The following is a 23,502-nucleotide window of genomic DNA, read 5'->3' on the forward strand; positions in this document are numbered from 1 at the left end:
TCTCAGAATCTTTTTCTCAAAATTCTGACTTTAATCTCAGAATTCTAACTTTAATCTCAGAATCTTTTTCTCAGAATTCTAACATTAATCTCAGAATTCTGACTTTAATCTCAGAATTCTAACATTAATCTCAGAATTCTGACTTTAATCTCAAAATTCTGACTTTAATCTCAGAATAACTTTAATCTCATAATAATGACTTTAATCTCAGAATCTTTTTCTCAAAATTCTGACTTTAATCTCAGAATTCTAACTTTAATCTCAGAATCTTTTTCTCAGAATTCTAACATTAATCTCAGAATTCTGACTTTAATCTCAGAATTCTAACATTAATCTCAGAATTCTGACTTTAATCTCAAATTTTTTTTCCTCAAAATTCTGACTTTAATCTCAAAATTCTGACTTTAATCTCAGAATAACTTTAATCTCATAATAATGACTTTAATCTCAGAATCTTTTTCTCAAAATTCTGACTTTAATCTCAGAATTTTTTTCTCAGAATAGACTTAGACTTAGACTGACTTTATTTATTGTCATTTTGCATGCACAGGGTGTATACAGAACGAAATTTCATTGCATACGGCTCAGGACAGTGTTTTGAGGTTCCAATGTTGTGAGGTTACTCCAGAATAAAATAAAATACAGTATAAAATATGAATATGAAATATAAAGTGCAGGACTGACAGTAAAATGGAAGTTACTTCGCTCTGTACATGTGCAAGGTATGAAGTGGAGACCAGATTTTGAGTGCAGTCCAGTTAAGAGTTCAGCAGTCTGATGGCAAGTGGGAAAAAGCTGTTTCGGAACCTGGTGACAAACGATAATAACCTTAATCTCAAAATTATTTTTTCTCAAAATTCTGACGTTAATCTCGGAATTTCTTTTTCAGAATAATGACTTTAATCTCAGAATTCTGAGAAAAAAGTCCTAATTCTTCTTTCTTTCCAGTGGCCCTATTCCTGCTCCGTACTATTCTCACTTGCCAAAAACATTCATGTCTAATGTAATTTCTCATACGGGATCTTGCTGAGGTAAACCTCCTGCTTCATCTTCCTTCACACGGATATAAAAACCCAGCAGTCTCTTGTACTTAAAAATGTTTATTAGTTTTAAAAGGTGTTTTTTAAAAAATGCATCAAGCACTTCCTCTCATAAAAGCAATGTCTAAAATACAAAAAAACAAAACAAAAAAAAACGTCACAGCAAAATGATTACAGTGGAGAAAAGCTCTACATCTCGGCACCACTTACAAGAGGAAGGGTAAAGTCTTAGTGAAACATTAGTGCTAATGAACACACAGTAAAACAATGGAAACCTGGGGCGGAAAAATGCACACAACAAATATAAAGTCTGCTTTTTAGCAGTCAAATATAATCAGCAAGGTTCAAATGACTGCACTTTTAATGTATCCAGACATTATTCTTTGAGCAGATAACCATTACACACAGTGCCACTTCCACAGAAACAAGTGCAAACGTTTTTGGATCTCCATCCTGAATCTAAGGAGCCAGGATGCATCTAAAAGGAAATTCAATGAAACAAGAAGAGATGTACCTTATTGTGGTAGTATATGTTGATAATATAAAATGCTAGTTGAGTTATTGTGTTTATGCAACATTACATGTCTTAGTTCTTCTGTACAAACAACCCGGCGTAAATAAATAGTAGTAAAGCAACCAGAACTGACCACACTTCACGTCTGCACAAAACACAGCACTAGAGTCAGATCAGAAAATCACCAATAAAAATTACAAACAGTAGATCAATTCGTCGCCTCTAGGATAAGTTTCCCTATATAAAACATGTTCCTGCTGCTTAAACAAAAGCATCAAAGATAGTAAACAGAGAGATTACTACATTTTAGAGACAAATGTCTTTCCAGTGCTGTAAACGTCACAAGGTTTCTACTTCTTGTTGTACTTTCAAAGTGCAGTCACATGGCTTTTAGCTGCTAACACACAGCACTATTTAACATTGCACTCATTGCACAGTGCAAGTTTCTGGAGGAGACATCTTTGGCATGGACATAAGGCTCAGGAACCAGAGATCCTCAGGTGCATCTTTTGTTTAGCGTGAAGCTCCGCTGGGTAGGAAGAGAAGCTTCACATGGCAGCCGGAACACAGTGATTATTCTTGTTTTTATTGTAAAGCACAACAGATTGTCAGCGCTGTAGCCACAGGTTTATTACACAGCCCAGCCAATAAAATAAAAGCACCGCTTTCATTACGACAAGCATTGAGTCTGACGTTACGCATTAATGAGAATTAAACCATATTCTGCTTTTATTCCTCTGTGAGCGTTTCTGTTGACGTAAAGGTGAAGTTTTCTTCACCGTGTTTCAGGTGAAGTCTGACCCTCCATTTAATTGTCCTGCCAGTTTAAACATAGCAGAGATTTTACAGCACCTGGCTCGAATTACAAAATAAAATCCAGGCAATTCCTTTCTAGCATGCAGTGGTTTAAAATAAATATTCATAAAGCCACAAAAGAGAAGCAGGAAACTTGCAAAAAAAAAAAAAAAGAAAGATTACAATTGCTTTTCATGTTCATTATTAATAAAAACAGTGCAAGAACCACCCATTCAATGGGTTTTGTTAGTAAAGTGGTTTTATTACAAACATTTTCTTTTATTTAGTGGTTGAAAAGGACCCTGCTGGTGCGACATTTTTTATTTAAAGCTATTTTTGAGAAAATTAAACAAAAATTTAATTTTTGTTTAATCTCCTAACATCTTTTTGATTGAAATCATGTAGTTTTAACGGAATTATTAGCACTAAATCTGCCAAGATCAACGATGTTTCTATTAAATAAAAGCATGAAACAAACATCAAAAATGTTTTTAAAGCTTGAAAATCTTTAGGAACATTTTTCTCTTCCGTTTAAGGTCCTGTAAAGATAACTTTTACACACATTTTGCAAAGAAAAACTCAATAATTTATTCTTTTATTGCAGTAGCATTGTCTCTTACAGGAAAATAACGTAAATAATCAAAGTTAGGGAATAACTGCATTTAACTGGATCAACAGTGGCAGAGTTACTGGTCTCCCTTCCTGTTTGAATCCCTTTTTTAAAGAAGGACATAAAGATAATAAATATGCATCATTATGCACTAGTGGCTAAAGCAAACAAACCTCTGTGTAAGGTATAAATAAATTAATAGTAGACATAAATAAAGAATAAATAAAAAAGGCTTCAGCTACATTCATTTCAACATTTGCACCAGTGGTGATTTTGTAGAAATAATTATTTCTAAACACTGGATTTTTAAATTCCTACTCAAAGTAAGTGCTGGATTTTTTAAAATAATATTTCTGTGTGATTCATATTTTTCTTTACCAGGGTTGAAAATAAATGTGGCTGGTTATATTTGTATATGATTAGATAGCTAAAACATGATCGTACATATATTTGTATAAAGATTAGAGCTACATAGATGAATTTGGATCAAAATCTCTTGTTGACATGACAATTTGATCCAAAATGTCATGTCAACAAGTGTGTACCTGGAAGCACAGACAGCTGGTTTAGATGGATCATTTTTATCTTTTTAGTCTAAAAATAATCCAAAAATAAAAAACATAGGTTACTTTGCATTCTTAACCAGGTTTTTGTATTCATCTCAACTTTGTAGTAAATAGAACCACAAACAACTTTATACACTTTATACTTTAGCTAACACAAAAATGTAAACTGCGTTCCTGACACTTTACAATCTGAATACTTTGTTACCTTAAGTAAGTTTAGTTTGTTATCAGGCAGATAATGAGAAAATATGTCACAAGAAATGAATTTTTGTGTGTTTATGTAAAAATTTTAATTTGTTTGTCTTGAAACTTGAGAATATTAGATGTTGCGGCATCACAGGTGAGCACTTTCACACAGGTTAGTTTTTATTAATAGCTAAGTAAACTGTTGAGTTTTATTCCTACATTAAAGTCTATGACACACAGATCTGTGGTAATATATATTAATAGTTAACAATAGATTGTAGTTTCATTTATATGATGTTCTTTTAAACATTGATGTAGTTTTTAAATGTTAAATACCATGATGTAACTGTATATTTAGAGAAATACACAACAGTGAGTTTAGGCAGGTGTTTATCTTTTTGCTCTATCTGCTTGCTGGAGTTACTTTTGATAAAAAGGTGATTTTTTTATTGTATAATTAAAGGGACGTTTTTGTGTTGCAGCATTATATCAGTACAGCATGGCACTTAAACTGGACAAACCTCCAGTGTGTCCTCAGTTTTGTTAGTACATTAGAGTTACGGTATAAATACCTGATAAATACATTAAAAAACACACAGCTACATCAGTTTTAAATGGAAAAAGTCTAATTTTTCAGCCCATCAGCCCAACAGTTGGGTGATCTTTGCTCTCCAGCCAGTCCAGTCCGCCTGAGTGAGGCGTGTCGCTGATTTGCTGGAACAGCTGGTCGTTCAGCTCCTCGGATGCGGCACTGTGAAACCGGCTCTGCTGCTGACTGGGGTCAAACAGCAGGTTTGTGTCCAGCGAGTTCAAGTCGTTGATGCTGCCAGACAGCTCTGATGTCATCCTGATCTCACAGGGGAAGTCTGCCCCGCCCGCGGTGAGCTCCGACACCTGCTCCATGAGCGGCCCCGTCAGGAGGTGGTGCTGCTGCGTGTTCCTGAAGTCCAAATGCTGATGCTGCGAGCTCAAAGCTAGCATTGCCAACTGAGCCTGCTGCTGCTCTGCAGAGGCTGGCTGAGTTTGGTTGTTGCCTGCTGAGAGACTCATTTGTTTGTCAACAGTGTTTTCTATGAGGTAGCCTGGCTGCTGTGAGCTGCCGCTGGACTCAGACGCCATCAGGCTCAGGCTGTCATCGCCACAAGAGCGGCTGGAGTTGGACTCCAGCATCTGGGTCAGGTTCATCCGAGCAGTGTAGGTGGAGGGAACGCCGTGCACGCCTAAACCGCGCAGCGCGTCATCGTGGTCCCCTTCCAGCTTGCTCAGAAGGATGCTGCTGATGCTGCTGCATTGCTGCACTTCGGTTTGCATCATGACGTTCAGCGGCACGGAGCGGCTTCGCTGAGCCAAGCTGCTGACCATGAGGTTTGCCTCGCTGTTGGCAAAAATGTTCAGCACCTCTGGCGTTACGGGAGAGTTGAAGGGAGACACCACAGAGCGCGGGACGTTGGGAAGAGTGCTGAGGTTTCTCTGATGCACGGCTGGGCTAACGCTGCGACAGCGAAACGTCGTACAGGTAGTTTTGTTATCCAGAGGCGCCGGCACGGCGAAGCCCTCCTGCCTGCTCATGCTGGCAACCTGCTGCTGCACCGGGGAGATGGGGGTCAGGCGGCCACAGTGCCCTTCATGGTGGCGCACATGGGGAATGGCGAAGGCGTGAGGTTTCTGAAACGGCTCATCTGTCAGGCCTCTGTAGCCGGTGAGGATTCCCATTCCGTCGTTTGATTTGTTTGAGCTGCCGCTGCTGCTGTAGCTGCTGTTCATCCAATCCAGCCTGGCCTTGTCGGGGTGGGTCGCCGTGGGCCGCTGCATGGGCTTGACGGGGCTGCTGGAGACGGGGCTGCTGTCGTGGAAACACGTCATGCTGGAGTTGATGGGCGTGAACGCGAATGGGTTCCTGCACTCCACCGGACTGGGAGGGATGGTGCTGCTGCAGTTGGAGTGAGGCGTCCCGATGGGGGTGTGGCGGCTGCTGCCCAAGGCACTGTCCACCGGGGTGGTGGAGGCGATCAGAGAGCAGGGGCTGTCTCCGGTCAGGGCCTGGGCTCCACCCATCACCTCTGAGGTGGGAGTGGGGGTGTGGATGAGGCTGCAGGGGGCCTGATAGAAACCACTCATGCTCTGGTTGGCGGATGTGATGCTGTTTGGCGTCAGGATGGCTTGGCCCTGCAGCGGGCCGCAGCTTCCCAGCCCCTGCAGCCGTTTCAGTTTCATCTGCTCCTCCATCTGGACCAGTTCCTCCACGATGCTGTCCTGCGTCACATCATCATCGAAGGAGAAGTAATCCATGTGCTCCTGCATCAGGAGCTGATTAGGAGCTGCTTGATTCACAAATTGAAGGGAGTTTGCAGCAGAACTGCACTGATAAGCTGAGTTTGAAGTCACGCCTGCATGATTCTGGTAGCCGGGGTTAGCTGGTATGCCATGCATGTTACCCACTGCATGCCCCCTCTGCTCCTGCATCAAGGTGTCACCAGTTTCCATAACACTGGGAGTGTTTTTCCTCTGCATTGAGCTTTGTGTTTTGGCAACCGAGTTGAAGAGAGAGGAAGAACTTTGGACATGGACCTGAGAGGAGAAGACGCTGCTCATTTTCCTCTCTAGCTCCCTGGAGGCTGGTGCACTCTCTGGTCTACCTGAGCTACCTTGGCCTTGGACATAACCAGCACCCTCTGCTGGCTGCTGGGGCATAAAAACCCGTTTAACTGGGGAGAGGTCTGAAGTGAGGCCCGAGCGTTTCCTGAAGCTCTTCGTTGATAAGAACCCGTCTTCTGCTTGGGCGGATTCTCTGCAGGACAATAATCTGCTGGTGTTTGCTAAAGAAAGAGTGCTGGTGTTCAGATCAGAAGAGGTTAAGAGTAAAGAGCCGGCTTTATTGGCAGTATTACTGCTACTTTTGACCGCAGACGAGGAGTTTCCACTGCTTGAGTTGGCCGATGTTTCCTCCAGACCCAGGAAGCCTTTGGAGTGAGGAATGGGCACACTAGCTGCTCTCTGAACTGGACCTCCAGCTCTGTTTGCTGCTCCGTCCTGGGTCAAAGCCTGACTGCTGGGATTTTGCATTTGGCTGTTCATATGTATTGCTTCAACTTCCATTTCCACATCCATGCTCTGAGTGTCTGCCCCGGTTATCGGGGCCAGGACGGCCACGGCAGAAGCGCTCCGTGCGTTCTGGTTGGAGCCGGCGTCTGCTGCAGCTGCAGAAGCGACGCCTGCAGACACCGGCCGCAGCATGGTGTTTGTGAGGGACGTCGTCTCCCCGCTTGTAGGCGCCAAAGAAATGGTGGTCATCTTGACCAGGCTGACAGGGCTGACTTGACATGTGGTCATCACTGTCTTAATGGGGCTGTTGGCGATGATCATGGCGGAGGGCGAGCGCATGGCGATGCCGGAGGTGGCAGAGGGCTTGGGCAGGATTTGAGCGTAACGCTGGCGAACTGGGCGTTCCCCCGCTGGACTGGTCAGGTTATTCTGGGCAGGTTTGGGGCTCTGCTTCACTACCTGAACCGGCTGGGAAACCATCTGGAAGTTGATCGGCAGAACTTTGCTCTCCACTGCTGCCACAGGACTCAGCGACATCAGCTGCCCACTCTTCTGCACCTAAACACAAAAAACAATTATACACACAGTTAGGGCTGAAGCGATTAGTCAGATGAACTAGGGTTGTTGTAAAAGAATATTTTAGTAATGGAGTACTCTATAGAATATTTTTACGATTAATCGAGTATCTTGTTCCTCTCTCTCTCACACGGTGACGACGCGGTTCCGACAGCAGAAAACCTATCGGACTCTGATAATTGCGCCACATAATGTAACAATACTTATTTGTCCCCAAAACCTGCTAAAACGCCAGACAATTCAACATCATGCTGCTAGCGCTTAGCAACAACTCCAAAGGCGGAAGTGAGAGCGCTGCCCACCACTAATAACGACCCGGGCGGAACACGGTGCGCTAAATAATAAAACATAATTTAACGACGCTTCGAGGCAGATAAATTTTCCTCTCGGAATTTTAATAATCGAGGTACTCTAATCATTGGAGGAATCGTTTCAGTCCTAAGATGAACCCTTCCAGACTGAATGGATTGGCGTGGATCCAGCCAAATTTGCAGCGCAAAGTGTGGCGTAATTCTGCCACACTTTGCGCTAAATTAAAAATTCCAATGGTTTCTGAAAGGGGAGACGTTATGCTTTCCAGCCAATCTGGAGTTATTGTGGTAATTTCACCCCCTTCTGTCTGGAATTAAAAGACATAATCCAGATTTCTTACTGTGATGGGACTTGGCACAGCTGCCACCACGATGCCGATGGTTGGCTGCGGGGAGGGAGGGCTTGGGCTGCCACAAGTCACACTGTCCAGCATCCGCTTCGTCTGTTCCTCTCCCAGAACAGGAGACAGCATCTTCTGCTCCTGCTGCTTTCTCTGGATCTTCCTCTGCAGCTGCTGCTTTGCGTCTACAGACGGCGACGAAAACATTTTGCCTTGGGGCTGGAAAGGCTGAGCCTCGGCTGTGGGTGCAAAGGCTGAGACGGTCTGCTGAGGTTTGACCTCTGGAGACATACAGAAGGACTTAAAGACACACTGCAACAACAATGTTATTTATATAGTTTACTGTTGTTCACAATGAAATAAATATTTTTCATTACTTTGTGGTGGGTAGAGTACCCAAAAACTGCACATAAATAAGAGTATAGCACCGGTTCAACTTATTTTTACTCAAGACAAAGTAAAAAAGTAAGAAATTACTCAAGAGTAAAAACGTATTTAGCAAAAAGTCTACTCAAGTACTGAGTAACTGATCAAAACATCAATCAATATTTAAAAAACACATAACCAGAAGGACCAAAATATAAAACTATGTGAAAATTTTGGTATTTGGTAAGACCACAATGAAAATAACTTATATAAATAACAAAATCAGGCAAAAATAAACATTTTACCAAATCAATTTCTTTCGCTATAAAACTTAAGAAACTAACAAAAACTTCAGGTGTGTGTCTGGTGATTTTTTTTGTTAAAACAAGTTTGTTTTTATTAATGGAAGTTACTCACAGTGGATAGAGTATCCAGGAATTTTACTCGAGTACAAGTACAGATAGTAAGAGTAAAAAGTGCAACGTAGTAATAGTACTCTTAAAATTAATGTTTTTCCCAAAAAGTCACCCAAATAAATGTAGCTAGTCACTACCCAAATGTATTTTAGAATAAAAGTTTTCGTCATATAAAAAATATGTGCATTCTAAAAAACATTTGAGCATTTTAGTAAAAATATTTCAAGTCAAAAACTGATTTGACAAAATTAATCCAATTTAAAGCGACACACACTTAAAAAAGGAGACAAGGCAATGACAAAAGAACAAATGGTTGTATAAGGAAAAGACTAAACAAAATATATACATTTCTTGATGAAATGCATGTTTAAGGAAAACAAAAAAGAAAATATATCCTTTTTTTTTTATAAAAACGCACTTGTAAAGAAAAGGCAAAAGAAAATATTTTAATTTCTTGATGAACACATGTTTAAGGAAAAGGAAAAACAAAAAATACACATTTCTGCTTTAATTTTTAATTACGTCAGTTTTGGCCCTCCATAGAGAGTGCAGTAACGAGTTGCTGCCACTAGATGTCTCCCCCACCTTTCGGCAGCGTTAGCTTGCTCACCTGCTGCTGCTGCTGCGCCGGTCATTAGCGTGAGAGCTGCCAGAGACTTGTTGCTGATGTAATGGCTGTCGATCAGAAAGCGGGCCAGGTCTTCCACGGCATCAAACTGGCGCTTCAGAACCTTCTGGGCCCACTCACACACGAGATCACAGGCTGCAAAACGAACCTCCTCCTTGATGCCGCTCACATGGCATGGCGACTCCAGGGCGTCACACTGAAGCTGCTCGACGCGGATGGAGTTATACAGGCAAGAACAGATTAATAAAAGGTTCTCCAGCACTAAAAATGTTTTTAAAAAGTCCGGTTTGCTTACTCCATCTGCTGATTTATGGAGGTCCAAAGTGGGTAAAGACGGCATGTGGACGAAAGGTCTCTTTCTTAGTCCACTGTAGCAATATGTAACTCAGAGTTAAGGCCAAAATAGTGAATTTGTACTAGAACATTTTAGGAAGTATTTAAACAGGTTAGGAACGGTCTATGGGCTAAACAAGACATCTTCATTAGATTTTTTCCCCCCCACACAAAAGCATTCTTAAATAATTAGATTCTATTGTGAGCTTCTTTCATAACAAGCTGCTTACACTGCAAAAACACAAAATCTTACCAAGTAATTTTGGTCTAGTTTCCAGTGCAAACATCTTATTACACTTGAAATAAGACAAAACTAACTTGAAAGTAACTTTTCAGCATGGTATAGAGGATTGTTTTAAGTAAATAATTCCTTAATATTGATGAAAAAGTACTTGCTCTATTATTGGCAGATAAATTAACTTATAACATGGGAAAAATGTCTTGTTATAAGTTAATTTATCTGCCAATGGAACTAGTACTTTTTCCATCAATATTAAGGAGTTGTTTACTTAAAACAAGCCTCTCTATATCTTGCTAAAAGTAAGTTAGTTTTGTCTTATTTCAAGTTTGCTAAGATATTTGCGTTGGAAACTAGACCAAAATTACTTGGTAAGATTTTGTATTTTTGCAGTGTAGGGCCACTTTAAATCCAAATAAGCTGCTGCTGGCCACACCCCCAACTCAACGTTTTCCTGAAACTGGCTGCAAACAGATGCGCAATTATACAACCCTACGACTTTGAAAAGCAGAAGTAGAGCCTCTTGCACAACCAACAAGAATGCAGGAAGTGGTTTCTGGATGATAAGTCGACAACAAAACTCTTGTCTTATCCAGCAGCCATTGTACAGCAGTAAAGCTAGCTGACCAAACATGCTGGAGATCCTCAGAACCAGAATCAAGGAACAATCTTCTAGAAAACAGCAAAAATGCTGAAACATTTAGTTAGTTTAAGATGGAAACCAATTTGTTTAGAACTGCCATTGTTTAATAACTGGCACACTGACTGAACATCTAGTTTTATTACTTCGCTTTATTTTACCACTGAAGTCTAATGTTTCTTTTTTATCTATTAAGCACTTTAAACTGCATTTTTACTGAAATATGCAGTAAACAAAAATCTTGACAACCTACACAGTAAAACTAAAGTCTATGTTTTAGCTTTTTAATTCAACTTAATGTTAATAAAAAAAAAACGGTTTTTCTGAAGCTTTAATCTAAAAACCAGTCTCCCTTCAGCTAACCAAGATGTCTTTTTTAACCACTTGACGAAATTAAAGATATCTGACCCCACCTTCCTCTGAGATAATGACATTAACCTCAGTGAAGGTCATGAACACAAAACAAACAGCAGCTTGACGTCACGAGCTCAACAGGCACGGCTACGCATGAAGGTCAAGATTACAGAGACGCCCCCGAGGGTCTCTGTATTCTGCTGCTGCCTTTGAGGTAGAAGGGGGCTTCATTTCATTTCACATCTATATTTAGAGAGCTTATGAACTGCTGCAGCAGATGGTCTTAGACCAGACACACACACACACACGCAGACAGACATGGTCCAGACTGGTACAGTACGGTCCATTCCAGTAAAGGATATTTAGATTTCCCTCTCATGCCGAGCCGACGCGCCTTCATGTTCGGGAAGACGTTTTTCATCATCTTCCCAAAATCTGCGGCACTCAGTGGATGATAGTTGAGATTGTCACAGAAGCTCCTGAATCATACAAGAGAGAAAATAAATGAGTGAATAATAACGGCAAAGAGTGAGAGAGCGCTCACATGACGTCTCGGCTCGGCGTTTCACTGTGAAATGCCTTGCAGAAGCATTTTTATCTCACAAACTTTTGCTTTTTGTCACATTGAAGCCGTAAAACTCAATATAATTTTAGGCTTCGGAGCCACAAGTGGCTCTTGAACTTTACTTAATGTCTTTGCTTAAACAGACGATATAGAATCAACTAATGTTTTTAAGTGTAGCTCTAATAACAAATGCAGGTTTTTAGTAGTTTTTACTTTTTTAAAAATAGATTTTGCATTGAATTTCCACAACAATACATGCTTCTTACGTAATTTTCTCTCTCTTAAGTTTAAAACTCTGTTTTTTATGTTGTGTCCTAAAAAAATTAACATTCCCAAAACCCAAAATTGTTGTCCTTCATAAAATTTCAGTGAAGTTATTTTGAAACGATTGGCAACAAAAACAAAAACACACAGCCTCTAAACTTCACACATCTGATTGAGAGACAGCCTGAAACTGGAGTCAATTTTCTACATTTTATTTGAATAAAAATGAAAGTCATTCATTTTTATATTATATTAAAAAAAACTACATTTATTTGTTTTGGTGTATCACAAAAATACCAACAAAGTACAGTTAAGTTTATTGAGTTTATTGTTGTAATGTGATAAAATGTGGAGACATTGGTACGGGTATGAAAAGGGTGTGAATATTTTTGCAATGCGCTGAATTTCAGCATTTTTTGATAATACAAGAATGAAAAGAAGGAAGGACGTCTATGAAGGATAAAAGAAGGAATGAAGGAAGGTCACATGGAAGAAAGGAAACATTTAGAAGATCACCATCACAAAAATATAAAATCTTACCAAGTATTTTTATTCTAGTTTCTTGGGAAAATACCTTAATACACTTTAAATAAGACACAAAATAACTTACAAGTAACTTTTCAGCAAAATACAGGAGCTTGTTTTAAGTCAATAATTCCTTAATATTGATTTTTAAAAAGTTTTAGTTCCACTGGGGTTAAGACATTTTGTCATATAAGTGAAATACTATTTCCAGTGGAACTAGTATTTTTTAAGGAATTATTGATATTAGACAAGCTCCTATACTGAAAAGTTACTTATAAGTTAGTTTTGTCTTACTAAGATATTTGCACTAAAAGCCAGACCAGAAATTCTTGGCAAGATTTGGGGTTCTTGGAGTGATGGGACAGGAATTAAAATCTGGAATTGCAAATAATTTTTAGAAACTCATTTTTTGTTTTCCAAACTGGCCCAAAAATGCTGAATCAAATCCCAGACTTTTCCAGATCGTGCAGGAACAACCTTCACCTGTTGACACTACAGATCTATCAGGTTGCATCAATCAATACGGGTCCCAAAATATACATGTAAAGTTCACTAAAACCTCTGCCCTGGTTGATTATTGATTGATTATCAGCTGTAGTTCCCATTCACTTAGATAAACCTTGTAGGCATCAAACAAACACTAAGCCTGCTGCATGTTTTGGGTCTTTTTTTTTAGCAGCCGGTCCCGAAGGCGCCAATGTTTCTGGAGGCTGCTGTATTTTTGTTCTGGTGGAGTTAAATAGATAAAAAAAAAAAAGTTATATAAGAGTGTCAGAGCTTTTCAATGGCTGTCTCAGATTTTCCATTCTAATATTACCAACACATGCTGCTCTGTGATTCTCATGCCTGCTGCATCTATTTATACCGACACTTTAGCCTGCAGTAATGTAGGGCAGGACGCGGCACAAACACTGAAAGGTGTTCGCACAAAGGAAAATTAAAAACAAAAGCAACTTCTGAAAAATGTCTTATTTAGTCGCTGTATGCTAAAAGCAAAATTCTAAAGTTGTGGCTAAAATAAGTGGACTTCTGCAGCAAAGTTTTGCTCCGTCTGTCCGTACTTGTACTCATCGTAGACCTCCTGCTTGGGAAGCGAGGTCTCCGGGTATTCCTCCAGATAGTCGCGGATCCAGCCGAACGCGTGCATCTGCTGAGTGCGGCTGGACGACAGGGCGCTCTGGTCACTGAGAAAAGAGCCGAGTCACTGACTGCACAGAAACTGATTCAGCAACACAAAAACCTCCTCAAAGCCATCGATACGAACAGTTTATCGCAAACATGTTCTGTGGTTTGATCATGGATCGTTGTTATTGCTCAGGTGTTTATTTATCATGCAGGTGAGATCAGTGCTGGGCGACACGGCTTGAGGTAAAATCAGATTTTTTTTTCATGCCAGATCTGATTTTCTTAAAAAGAAGAGTGGTAGAGCGAGCCTATATTAAGCTAAAATTAGCAGAAAAACAGCTCATTTTTATCGGAAAAATTATGAGAAAACAAGTCGTTAGCCCAGTTCAAGTGGTTCTTTCTTCGAAATAAATATAATTGTTTGAGCAATCGTTTAAAAATCCTGCTACTGATAACAAACAGAATGTGCTAAAAGATTAAATATTATCTTTAAAACCTATACCGAAATATAAATTTACAAGAGTCTTAAAATTTCTCACTTTAATTTTTTATTTTAAAATATAAAATTACGACTTTACTCTCCTAATATTGTGACTGTATTCTTGAGTTATTTCGACTCTATTGTCATATATTTTTCTTGTAATATTATGACTTTACTCTTGCAATTTAAAAGAAAAATTGTAGCCTGGCTCTAATATTCTGAATTTAAAGTTCAAATAAATAGCCGCCGCCATCTACGCACCCTGACGTCACTGAACTATGGAGGAAAAAATCCAGATTTTCCAAGACCAAAAAGACCAAAAATTTGATTAATTAAAAAAGTCGATTTATTGCCCTGTGAGGTTTTACCTTTTCTCTGCGCTGCTGCTGGGACCAGTAGGCAACTTGAGGTAGAGGTAGAGTTTTTCGATGTCTGAGAACTTCTCCACATCTTGCTGCAGACGTAAAAAAATAAAAAAAGGATAAAAGTTTATATTTTTAATCGGGGTGAATCCTAAGTACAACACAAAGTATTATTTTTTGCAACTAAGCTTGTATAATAAGTAGAAACATTTTCATCCAGGGATTTTTACTGAAAAGAAAACTTTGCTGCATCTAAATCTGCTTTTTTATTTATTTATTGAACTCAGCTCAACTCTGTAAACATTTTAAAGGAAAATGACCCAAATCCTGTTTTTATGTCTTGAGTATAAATTTGTTCAACTGAGTCCAAAAGAATTTGAAAATTAAATGCAAATGTTCAAAATCCTGTTTATGTTTTGTATCTGCGATGAATAGCAAAACAAAACAAAAAAACAATTGGAAGACTTTAGTTGCTTTGTTTTATTTGAGTTTTTTTCTTTGCCAGTAAATACTTTAGACTCGATGATTTGGCCCATGTGACAAAAATATTGATTTTAGTGTACACCCCTTTTCAAGCAATAACACATAAATACATCATTTCACCTGGAGTTAAAAAAATCAGTAACTGTGGCATTTTTTCCTTGTAACCAAAAACTCGAGTGTACTTCACTGGTATTTTATATGACAGACCAACACAAAGTACAGTATCATGATACTTTGGAACCCTCTGGTTCCAGACTTTGACTAGGTCTTTCTAACACAAAAACAATTCTCTAGTACCTCTGGTTTTATATTCGTTGTACTAATAAAGTGATCCTCCTCTCTTAGAGCCTCTAGCAGATTTTTTCCAATCATCTCTAACGATCTTCGCTGAAATGAGGAAAAAACATGGCCGCAGCAGCATGATACGACCACCACCATTTTTTACTACGCTGGTGTTCAGCTTAACATGATGTTAGTTTCTGACACACATGTATTATGAAGTCACTCAGCATTATTATTAATAATTGACACTCATATTAAAACAATAGCTAAGCTAAAGATTCCTCTAAAGGTTTCAGACGTGTGTGTACCAGGGTGTGTTGACCTGTGATGGAGGGCGATCAGTCTGAGGTTTATCTGGTACAGTTTCTGCAGTCTTGCTGTCTTGTCATGTGGTTATATTGTGCCTACGTTTTAATAAGAGGTTAAATGTTTCAGAGTCTTAGGTTTGGCAGACAGTGGTGACAGCAGCTGAGTGAGCTCTGAGGGATTCATGTATCTGCTGTGTGTGCTACACAACACTGTGCACACACTCAGTTTAGTAAGACGCTGTGGACAGACGGAAGGACAGACAGGCCGGCTCCTGTAGGGCAGGACGGTCTGCAGACTGAACCAGAGTCTTCTGCTGTTAACACGTCTCCCAGCACAGCTCCACTGATCCTCTGAGTTCACCCCCTGGCTTAAGGTCAAAGGTTGTCTGCAGCTTTCACACAATGAAACAAAAATAATTAAGGTCGCACATCAAGTGTAAATTTAGAGGTCATCAGTCCTAGCTCAGAGTTTGTACTTGTGTAGATAAAGTGACTTAATGTGACCTGTTAATTAGAGTGAAGTCTCAGTTCTAATGAATATTAATGCAGATTGTTTTCTTATTGGTTTATCAGAATCTAACTTACAGCCACTTATCAAATGAGTTACTTTTTATTTTTGTTTTAAAAATTTAACATGTTTTCTAGGTTTTTAGTTGATGTCACATTTTCAAAAAGAGAAAAAGTTATAATAATTTAGACAAAATAATAAAACTTAGAATGAATTAGTGGATGCTAGTGGTTCAGTATGATGGATAAATTAACTAATGGATGGATGGATGGATGCAAGAATGGATGGATGGATGGCTGGATGGTTGGACGGACGGATGGATGAATGGATGGTTGGGTAGATGAATGGATGGTTGGATGGATGGATGAATGGATGGTTGGACGGATGGATGGATGAATGGATGGTTGGCGGATGGATGGATGAATGGACGGTTGGATAGATGGTTGGATGGATGGCTGGATAGATGAATGGACGGTTGGATAGATGGTTAGATGGATGGCTGGATGGATGGATAGATGGTTGGATGGTTGGACGGATGGATGGATGGACGGTTGGATAGATGGATGGATGGACGGATAGATGAATGGATGGTTGGATAGATGGTTGGATGGATGGCTGGATAGATGAATGGACGGTTGGATAGATGGTTGGATGGATGGCTGGATAGATGAATGGATGGTTGGATAGATGGATGGACGGTTGGATAGATGGTCGGATGAATGGCTGGATAGATGAATGGATGGTTGGATAGATGGTTGGATGGTTGGACGGATGGATGGATGGATGGTTGGATAGATGGATGGATGTATGAATGGATGGTTGGATGGATGGATGAATGGATGGTTGGATGTATGAATGGATGGATGGATGGATGTAGTAACTCATGTTTATAAATTCAGTTTCCTGGAGTCGTCGGTCAAATCATTCAATAATTTTTACATTTTGATTCCTTTCCAGCAGGAAGTACTGTCCTGGATTTTCATAATAAAACAACCTGTAAGAAGCTACCATGTGAATCTGAAACATAGATGACTGAAGTAATATTTAATCAATTAGTTGAAACCTCTGTGAGGAAATAAGTCTTAGTCAGAGACCAACAGGGACAGCTGAGGATCAAACAGCAAACTCCCAGCAAATGAAAACGATCGTCTCATTATTGGAAAAGTAAAAAAAAAAGAAAAAAATTTGAACATCATGATTATCTTTATTTCCACAAACATCAGATTAACCAAAAGGTTTTAGTTGTACTTCGTAGACTGAGAACTCACCAGGATGTCTTCCACTTTTGACTGGACAGATTTGCTGTAAAACAAACACAAAATATGAATTAGCATGAAGCCGGTGTAACATGAACGCTTGTTCCTAAACAGTATTTATTTATAAAGCAGAGGAATGTTTGGTATGTGACGACCCTCCCTGCAGCATCTCTCAGGTCGTCTACTAGAGGAGCGACACGTCGAAACGAACAGAAAAACATGTTTTCTAAGATGCTCCATCAATCAGGAAATTCACTCACCGTCGCTGAGAAAACCACATTCTGTCTGTCTAATTAAACGTAGCTTCAGGCGTACAGCAGTAAAACTAATACTTTTAGTATTTTTTTACCTAACCTTATCACAGCATTTTCAGAATAAAAATGTGTGATGGACTGAGGCTGTTTTGTAGATTCAGACCTGAACTAATTGTCATAATTGATAAAAATAAAAATCATTCTGCTCTCTACCAAAAACCCTGAAGGAGAATGTCGGTCAGGTTGTGACCTCAAGCTGAACGGACGATGCTTCAAACCACCCGTAAAAAACCCATGAAGCAGGTTTTATTATGCATGCAGCTTTTAAACAAAAAACATGCTCATTACATACTTGTTAAAATTATCATTATATTGTGACAGTATAATGTAAGACAAACTGTGAAAAACTGGGTCTCATCTGCCTTCTCCCAGTGCCTCCAGTACAATCTGCAGAAATACACCACTCGGTCAGAAACAACCAATCAGAGCCAGGAAGAGGGTTTTCTCTCTGCTACGCTACAAGAAGGCTAAGGCTAGTTAGCATGACCACTGATAATGGCGGATAAACAGTTTTCCACCATTACCACATTAAGCAGCGTCTATCCGAGGATGATTGTCAGCGCTAAGACCCTCCTCCTGGCTCTGATTGGTTGTTTTTGACTGGGAGTGAAGCATTTCTGTAGGCCGCAATGTTATCACTGGGAGGAAGTGGAGAAACTTGACATTTTTTCAGATTATCTGCCTCATAAGTTGTTAAAATATGAGTTTTAACAAATATGGAAAAAACAATTTTGCTGTAAAAGTTAAATATTGTGGCTTTAGGCGGGCTGATCATGCTCTAAAAACCTCTAGAGTGGCGAAATGAAACAATTTAGGGCCAGAATCCTCCACAGTGAACTAGAAAACACCAACTGTCACAAAGTGGTTATGTTTAGTTTGGAATTATATTTATCACATATGGTTGGAAAATGATTAAAATAATCATTAATTGAAAACTGCATTTTGTATTTACTCAAGTCAGCTTTGACAAATACTGTATGAAAATACTTTTTCCTGATCTAATAAAAAAACAAAATAAATCTGCAATGGAGAAAATGCTTTTAATGGCACTATTTGTACAATATTTTACATTTTACTTTTAAAAAACTTTAAACCTAATAACCAGAGATAAATGTTTACCTCTTGTTTGCTATTGACAGTAAGCCTATGGTACACTCCACAAATATTTTATTTATTTATTTACTTATTGAATTTACAGTTTAAAAGGAACATAAACAAAAATTTGAGGAAAAAATCTTGTCTGTCTATCTCTTAACTTAATTTGTAATAATATAAGCAACTAAGCATAAATAAACCATCCACAAAAATACGTCTTTAAACAAAAAATGTAATATGTGTATATAAAAATTAGAATAAAAAAAATACATATAAAAAATTATATCTATAATTTATAATTATCAATTATTTTCTTTGTTAATAATGATAGAGAAAATAAAATCTGTTACATATAAAAAATTATATATATATATTACATTTTGTTCATCATAATTTGTTCTCATATTGCCTTTGTAATGAGAAAGCTCTCTACTGAATCAATATACTTCATTATTCCCTCATGGAATATATAATAATAAATACAACAGGTTAAGTCAAAAAACAGAAAACTATTTTTAAATCCTTTATTCACTTTAATGTATTTAAATGAGCTCTCATGTTTAGGTGAGTCTCTGAGACAGAAGGGGGCGATGGGTAAAGTCTCTTACTTGGCGGCGCTGGGCGGATCAGAATCAGGAGATGTTCTGAGCCGTGACATGAGCGGCTCTCTTTAATTCGCTCTTACCAGGGGGCCGAGGATTTCCTGCTGCTGAAAGCCCGTCATTAAGCTCTTTGTGAGGTAGAGCTGGTAGGTAGGCTGAATGACACCTGACGCAATGTTTAGCAAGGGTTCAGCTGCAGAAATAAAGAACTGATGCAACAGCTGCAGTTCATTCTGCGAGGAATGAATGAGAAAAACAGCAGCCATGCAGCTACAACAGAAAATGAACTCTGACCTCTGTGAGTTTCGGCCTTTTTAGAGCAGAAAACGTCTACGACATCGACACCAGATAAGTGACGTTTCTGCAGACGGTTGAACTCTGAGCTGTTTCTGGTCACTCAGCCTTTTGGCATTTTATGGCTCCTTGGTTTCGTTCAGAAATAAAAGGTCAGAGAACAGGCTTGAGTAAAACCTAACACTTTATGCCATCACTGTTAACATGATGCAAAACGCCTACATTTCTCTGTTTTAGGGTTTAACGCAGCTCCGTAACTTAACACCACCAGAAAACAGGCAGTTGAGTCAAGCTTAATTGGTTTTATTGGAATAAATTTAATGTTTTTTTTAAAAACCCAACATTAGAAAAATTAGCTGAATTCAACAGCTGTGTATCTTAAAGGGGTAGTATTGTGTACGTTCTAGGCACAGAGTGCTATTTTATAGTACAATCAATTATTTTACCTTCATTTGTTATAAAAATATCAGTAATATACAGATCTGGAAAAAATGAAGAGTCCATTGCTGTGAACCCCTTTGAAAACCTGGTTATTCCACCAAATATTGATTTCTGAACTCTTCCTGAGTTAAAACATTAGTATTGTTTATAAATATGAATATGTTTTCTTTGTATTATTTGAGGTCTGAAAGCACTGCATGTTTTGTTATTTTGACCATTTCTCATTTTCTGCACATAAATACTAAATTCTTGCTTGTAATTTCAGACACGTTGTCAGTAGTTCATAGCATAAAAGAACAATGTTCATTTTACTCAAACATTTACCTATAAAGACTAAAATCAGAGAAACTGATCATGTTAAGTGGTCTCTTAATTTTTTCCAGAGCCGTATATCAAACATTTTAATTACGAATTTTGACTTTGTAATTTAACACCTTGACATTGGGCCTCTGTCTTGTTAAAAAAGTCTTCTTTTTCTGAAACTCTGCCTTTTTCTAACTATAAGCCTTCATTAAAAGTAGTAAAATTGATGCCATATTCAGAAGCATTTCAGTAAATTAGGATATTAAATATGGGTTTGAAACAATGATGCTCATTTACAGATTCATTAATCACACATATTTCTGTTCCAAGCATTTTTTCTGTTACTTTTGATAATTATGACTAACAACGAGTGAAAACCCAAAAGTCAGCTTTTCAGAAAATGTTAATATTAAGACGAATAAAAACGTTTTTTGAAAATAGATGCTATGTTATGTTATGGCCTACTCAGTCGTGGAGAAAACTACTGAGTTGCCAGATTTCCAGGTGACAATCATTCACAGAGAAAGTCATTGTTAAAGAAGCTGGCTGTAAACATGGAAAGTTGAGTGGAAGGAAAAACATTTGGTTGAAATCAAGCAGGATAACTAAACCCTAGAAAGCATTGTGGATGAAACTTATCCCACACTGGAAGAAATTGATTGGCAGCATACACACACGCACACTTTTACAAATGTGATAAGTAATAATAATAATGGAGTGAATTTAATACCATATGGATCAATGTTTACTGTATCAAAAAGCCAAACTATGATTAGTTCAATGACAGTTTGATTTCTTGGAAATCAAAACTAAAAAATAATTGAATATTCAAAACTCCTTCATTCCAACACATCAGCTCAAACTTGATTAATAAACATGAAGAGCTTTCTACAGAATAGAGGGTCGTGACCTTTTATTTACACAAAACTCTTGAAGTGTAGATTTAAAAACACTAACGTTAACAGATCCAGACAACATGCTGATATAAGGACTCTTACATTTGAAACGGCACAGGATTAAACATTTGGAGGCTAACGAGGACAGTGGAGGAACGTTAACAATGAACACAGAATAATAATTTCATTAAGGCTGCTTGAACATCTTAATGGAAGAACAAATAAATCAGGACTGCAGAGATGCTTTTGTTAACCAGAGATCAGAACAGAGACATTTTTGTCAGCTCTGATTGACGATAGGCCAATCAAATGCTAAGAAATCAGAAATTGTTCCTCCTATTCAATAAATACATCAAAACTAAGAACTCCCACCATTTTTGTTCTTTTAAAACACACGAATCAACAGCATGTCGTGTTTAATAGAAATAAAATACAAGTTAAAACGCATGCTTTGATGAATAAATGGGGATGATCTCTTTCAGTTTCTGCTTGATTCAAAACAACAAATTCAATTAAAAACACACATTTTTTCTAACTTATTCCCATATTCTTTTAAAATAAAAAAGATAAAATTTGTAAAAAAAATAATAGAAGACGCTGATTAGTGGATCTAGTGATGTTTGCAGACTCGACTAGGTTATACTAATAAAAAGCTCAAATGAGCTTAAAGTTACTGTCTGGGTTACAAAGTTGCTGCTAAAGTGTTATCTATAATATCAACAGTGATAAACTACATTGACAAACACAAACTCATGTGAGGAAAATAACTTCCTTTTGCCAGCGAAGGAACATTTTATGACACTCCACCTGTACTGAAGTACAACCAGAGGTGAGCTGTAACTAGCTATTTTTACTCAGTTACTTTTACCTGAGTAACGTTTTGAACAAAATGTACTTATAGGAGTAGTTTTACTGCACCATAGTTTGAGGTCAATCTCTGGCTACTCTACCCATCAAGAGTTACTTCACTGAATGAAAAACAAACTGAAAACACCAGACAGACACGCATATTTTATGTTAAAGTGAGACTTCTTGGATATACTAAACTTTAATTACGGAGTACTTATACTTACCTTTCAACCCAGAACAGGAGCATCTAGTTTATATACTTCACTCAACCCAAACAAACTAATTCATTAGAACAAACTAATGTTCTAATGTTATTTTTTATCAACTTAATGTGTTGTCCAATTTGGAGATCAATGTACGCTACATACACTGATCTTTGAAAAACTACAATTTGCATTTACTTTCATATTTTTTGTCTGATCTCATAACTACTAAATGATATTATTAGATATGATCAGCTATCAGGCTGAAGCAATTAATCGGATTAATGGTGATGAATACATTATGGAAATAATGAACCACTAATTTAGTAATTGATTAATCGTTTTTGCTGAAAGAACAACTAACTCAAAGCCACAACTATACAAAAGATATATAAACATTTTGAATGTAAGATGATGAAACGTTTGTCTGAGTGGCCTATAGTTTTACCCTCATCTGGTTCAAACACTTTAAAAAAAAGAAAATGTTCTTATGTTATTACATTTAGGCAATGAAATATGTACTTTCTGTTTTAAAAAGTCACTTAATAGTTTCTTTGTTTGCATCTTTTCATGTATTTATAATGCTGTATAAAAACGGCTCAAGTAGTTAAATAGTCTCTAGAATGTGCGCATTTTTTTCAATTAATCGATAGAATGGTCGATCATTAAAATAATCATTAGTTGCAGCCGTAATCAGGTTTTACCAAACATTTTTATAACCTCGTCTTACTTGAGTATTTATTTATTTCTCTATTTTATGGTTACTTTTTACCTTCACTTGAACACCAGAGGTGCTCATACTTGAGAACGGTTTTGCATTTCCGTTGTCACAGAGACTTGCCAAAAAAAATACTACTACAGCTTATACTTACAACTACTACATTTTATACTGATTTTATCTCGTGTGTTGCTCTAAATTTACAAAAACCACGGGTAGTGATGAGATGTCTTATCCGGCATGGTGCATGCCCAAACAGTTAGGTGTAAAACCTCACCAGATGGAGTTCTTGATCCTGAGCTGCAGAGCGCTGGTCTCGGCACCCTGCAGCCCGGGCAGCAGGCCGGGCTGACTCCCCGCTCCGGTGTCCGGCTGCTGGGGATCCTCATCGGCCATCGGGGTGCGCCTCTGAGCGGGACTGGCCTGGAATGGACGGGACTGGACGGAGACAGGCGGAGTCGGGTTAGCGGACATGGACCGGGACACGTTGGGGCGGGACAGCAGCGCGCCCTGTTGTTGTTGTTGTTGTTGTTGTTGTTGTGGCCACCCAGGGCTCCTCCTTCGACATCGCTCGCTTCAGACTCCGGACACCCGCCGGCCGGCCGGTCGGTCCGTCTGGAGGCTTGCGCAGCCGAAATAGGCGCCGCTGCCCGGAGCCTGGGTGATGCGTGG

The 23,502-nt window shown here is 38.6% G+C and overlaps 2 protein-coding genes across 2 annotated transcripts in view; one reads left to right on the plus strand and one right to left on the minus strand.

The window, feature by feature from the left end:
• The window catches only part of LOC111608336 (testis-expressed protein 9-like), a 32,563-nt gene that overhangs the window by 2,658 nt on the left and 6,403 nt on the right, over positions 1-23,502 (plus strand). The window lies entirely within an intron of this gene.
• Positions 1,090-23,318, minus strand: rfx7 (regulatory factor X7). The gene is made up of 9 exons (XM_014474880.2): positions 23,108-23,318; positions 17,128-17,161; positions 14,285-14,370; positions 13,372-13,494; positions 11,319-11,435; positions 9,687-9,771; positions 9,374-9,593; positions 7,982-8,262; positions 1,090-7,311 (listed from the first exon to the last, which is right to left on the minus strand). The coding sequence occupies exons 1-9, from the start codon at positions 23,302-23,304 to the stop codon at positions 4,345-4,347; spliced, it is 4,110 nt and encodes a 1,369-aa protein (XP_014330366.1). The 5' UTR covers positions 23,305-23,318; the 3' UTR covers positions 1,090-4,344.

The sequence above is a fragment of the Xiphophorus maculatus genome, chromosome 4, assembly GCF_002775205.1.
Source record: "Xiphophorus maculatus strain JP 163 A chromosome 4, X_maculatus-5.0-male, whole genome shotgun sequence".
Taxonomy (NCBI): domain Eukaryota; kingdom Metazoa; phylum Chordata; class Actinopteri; order Cyprinodontiformes; family Poeciliidae; genus Xiphophorus; species Xiphophorus maculatus.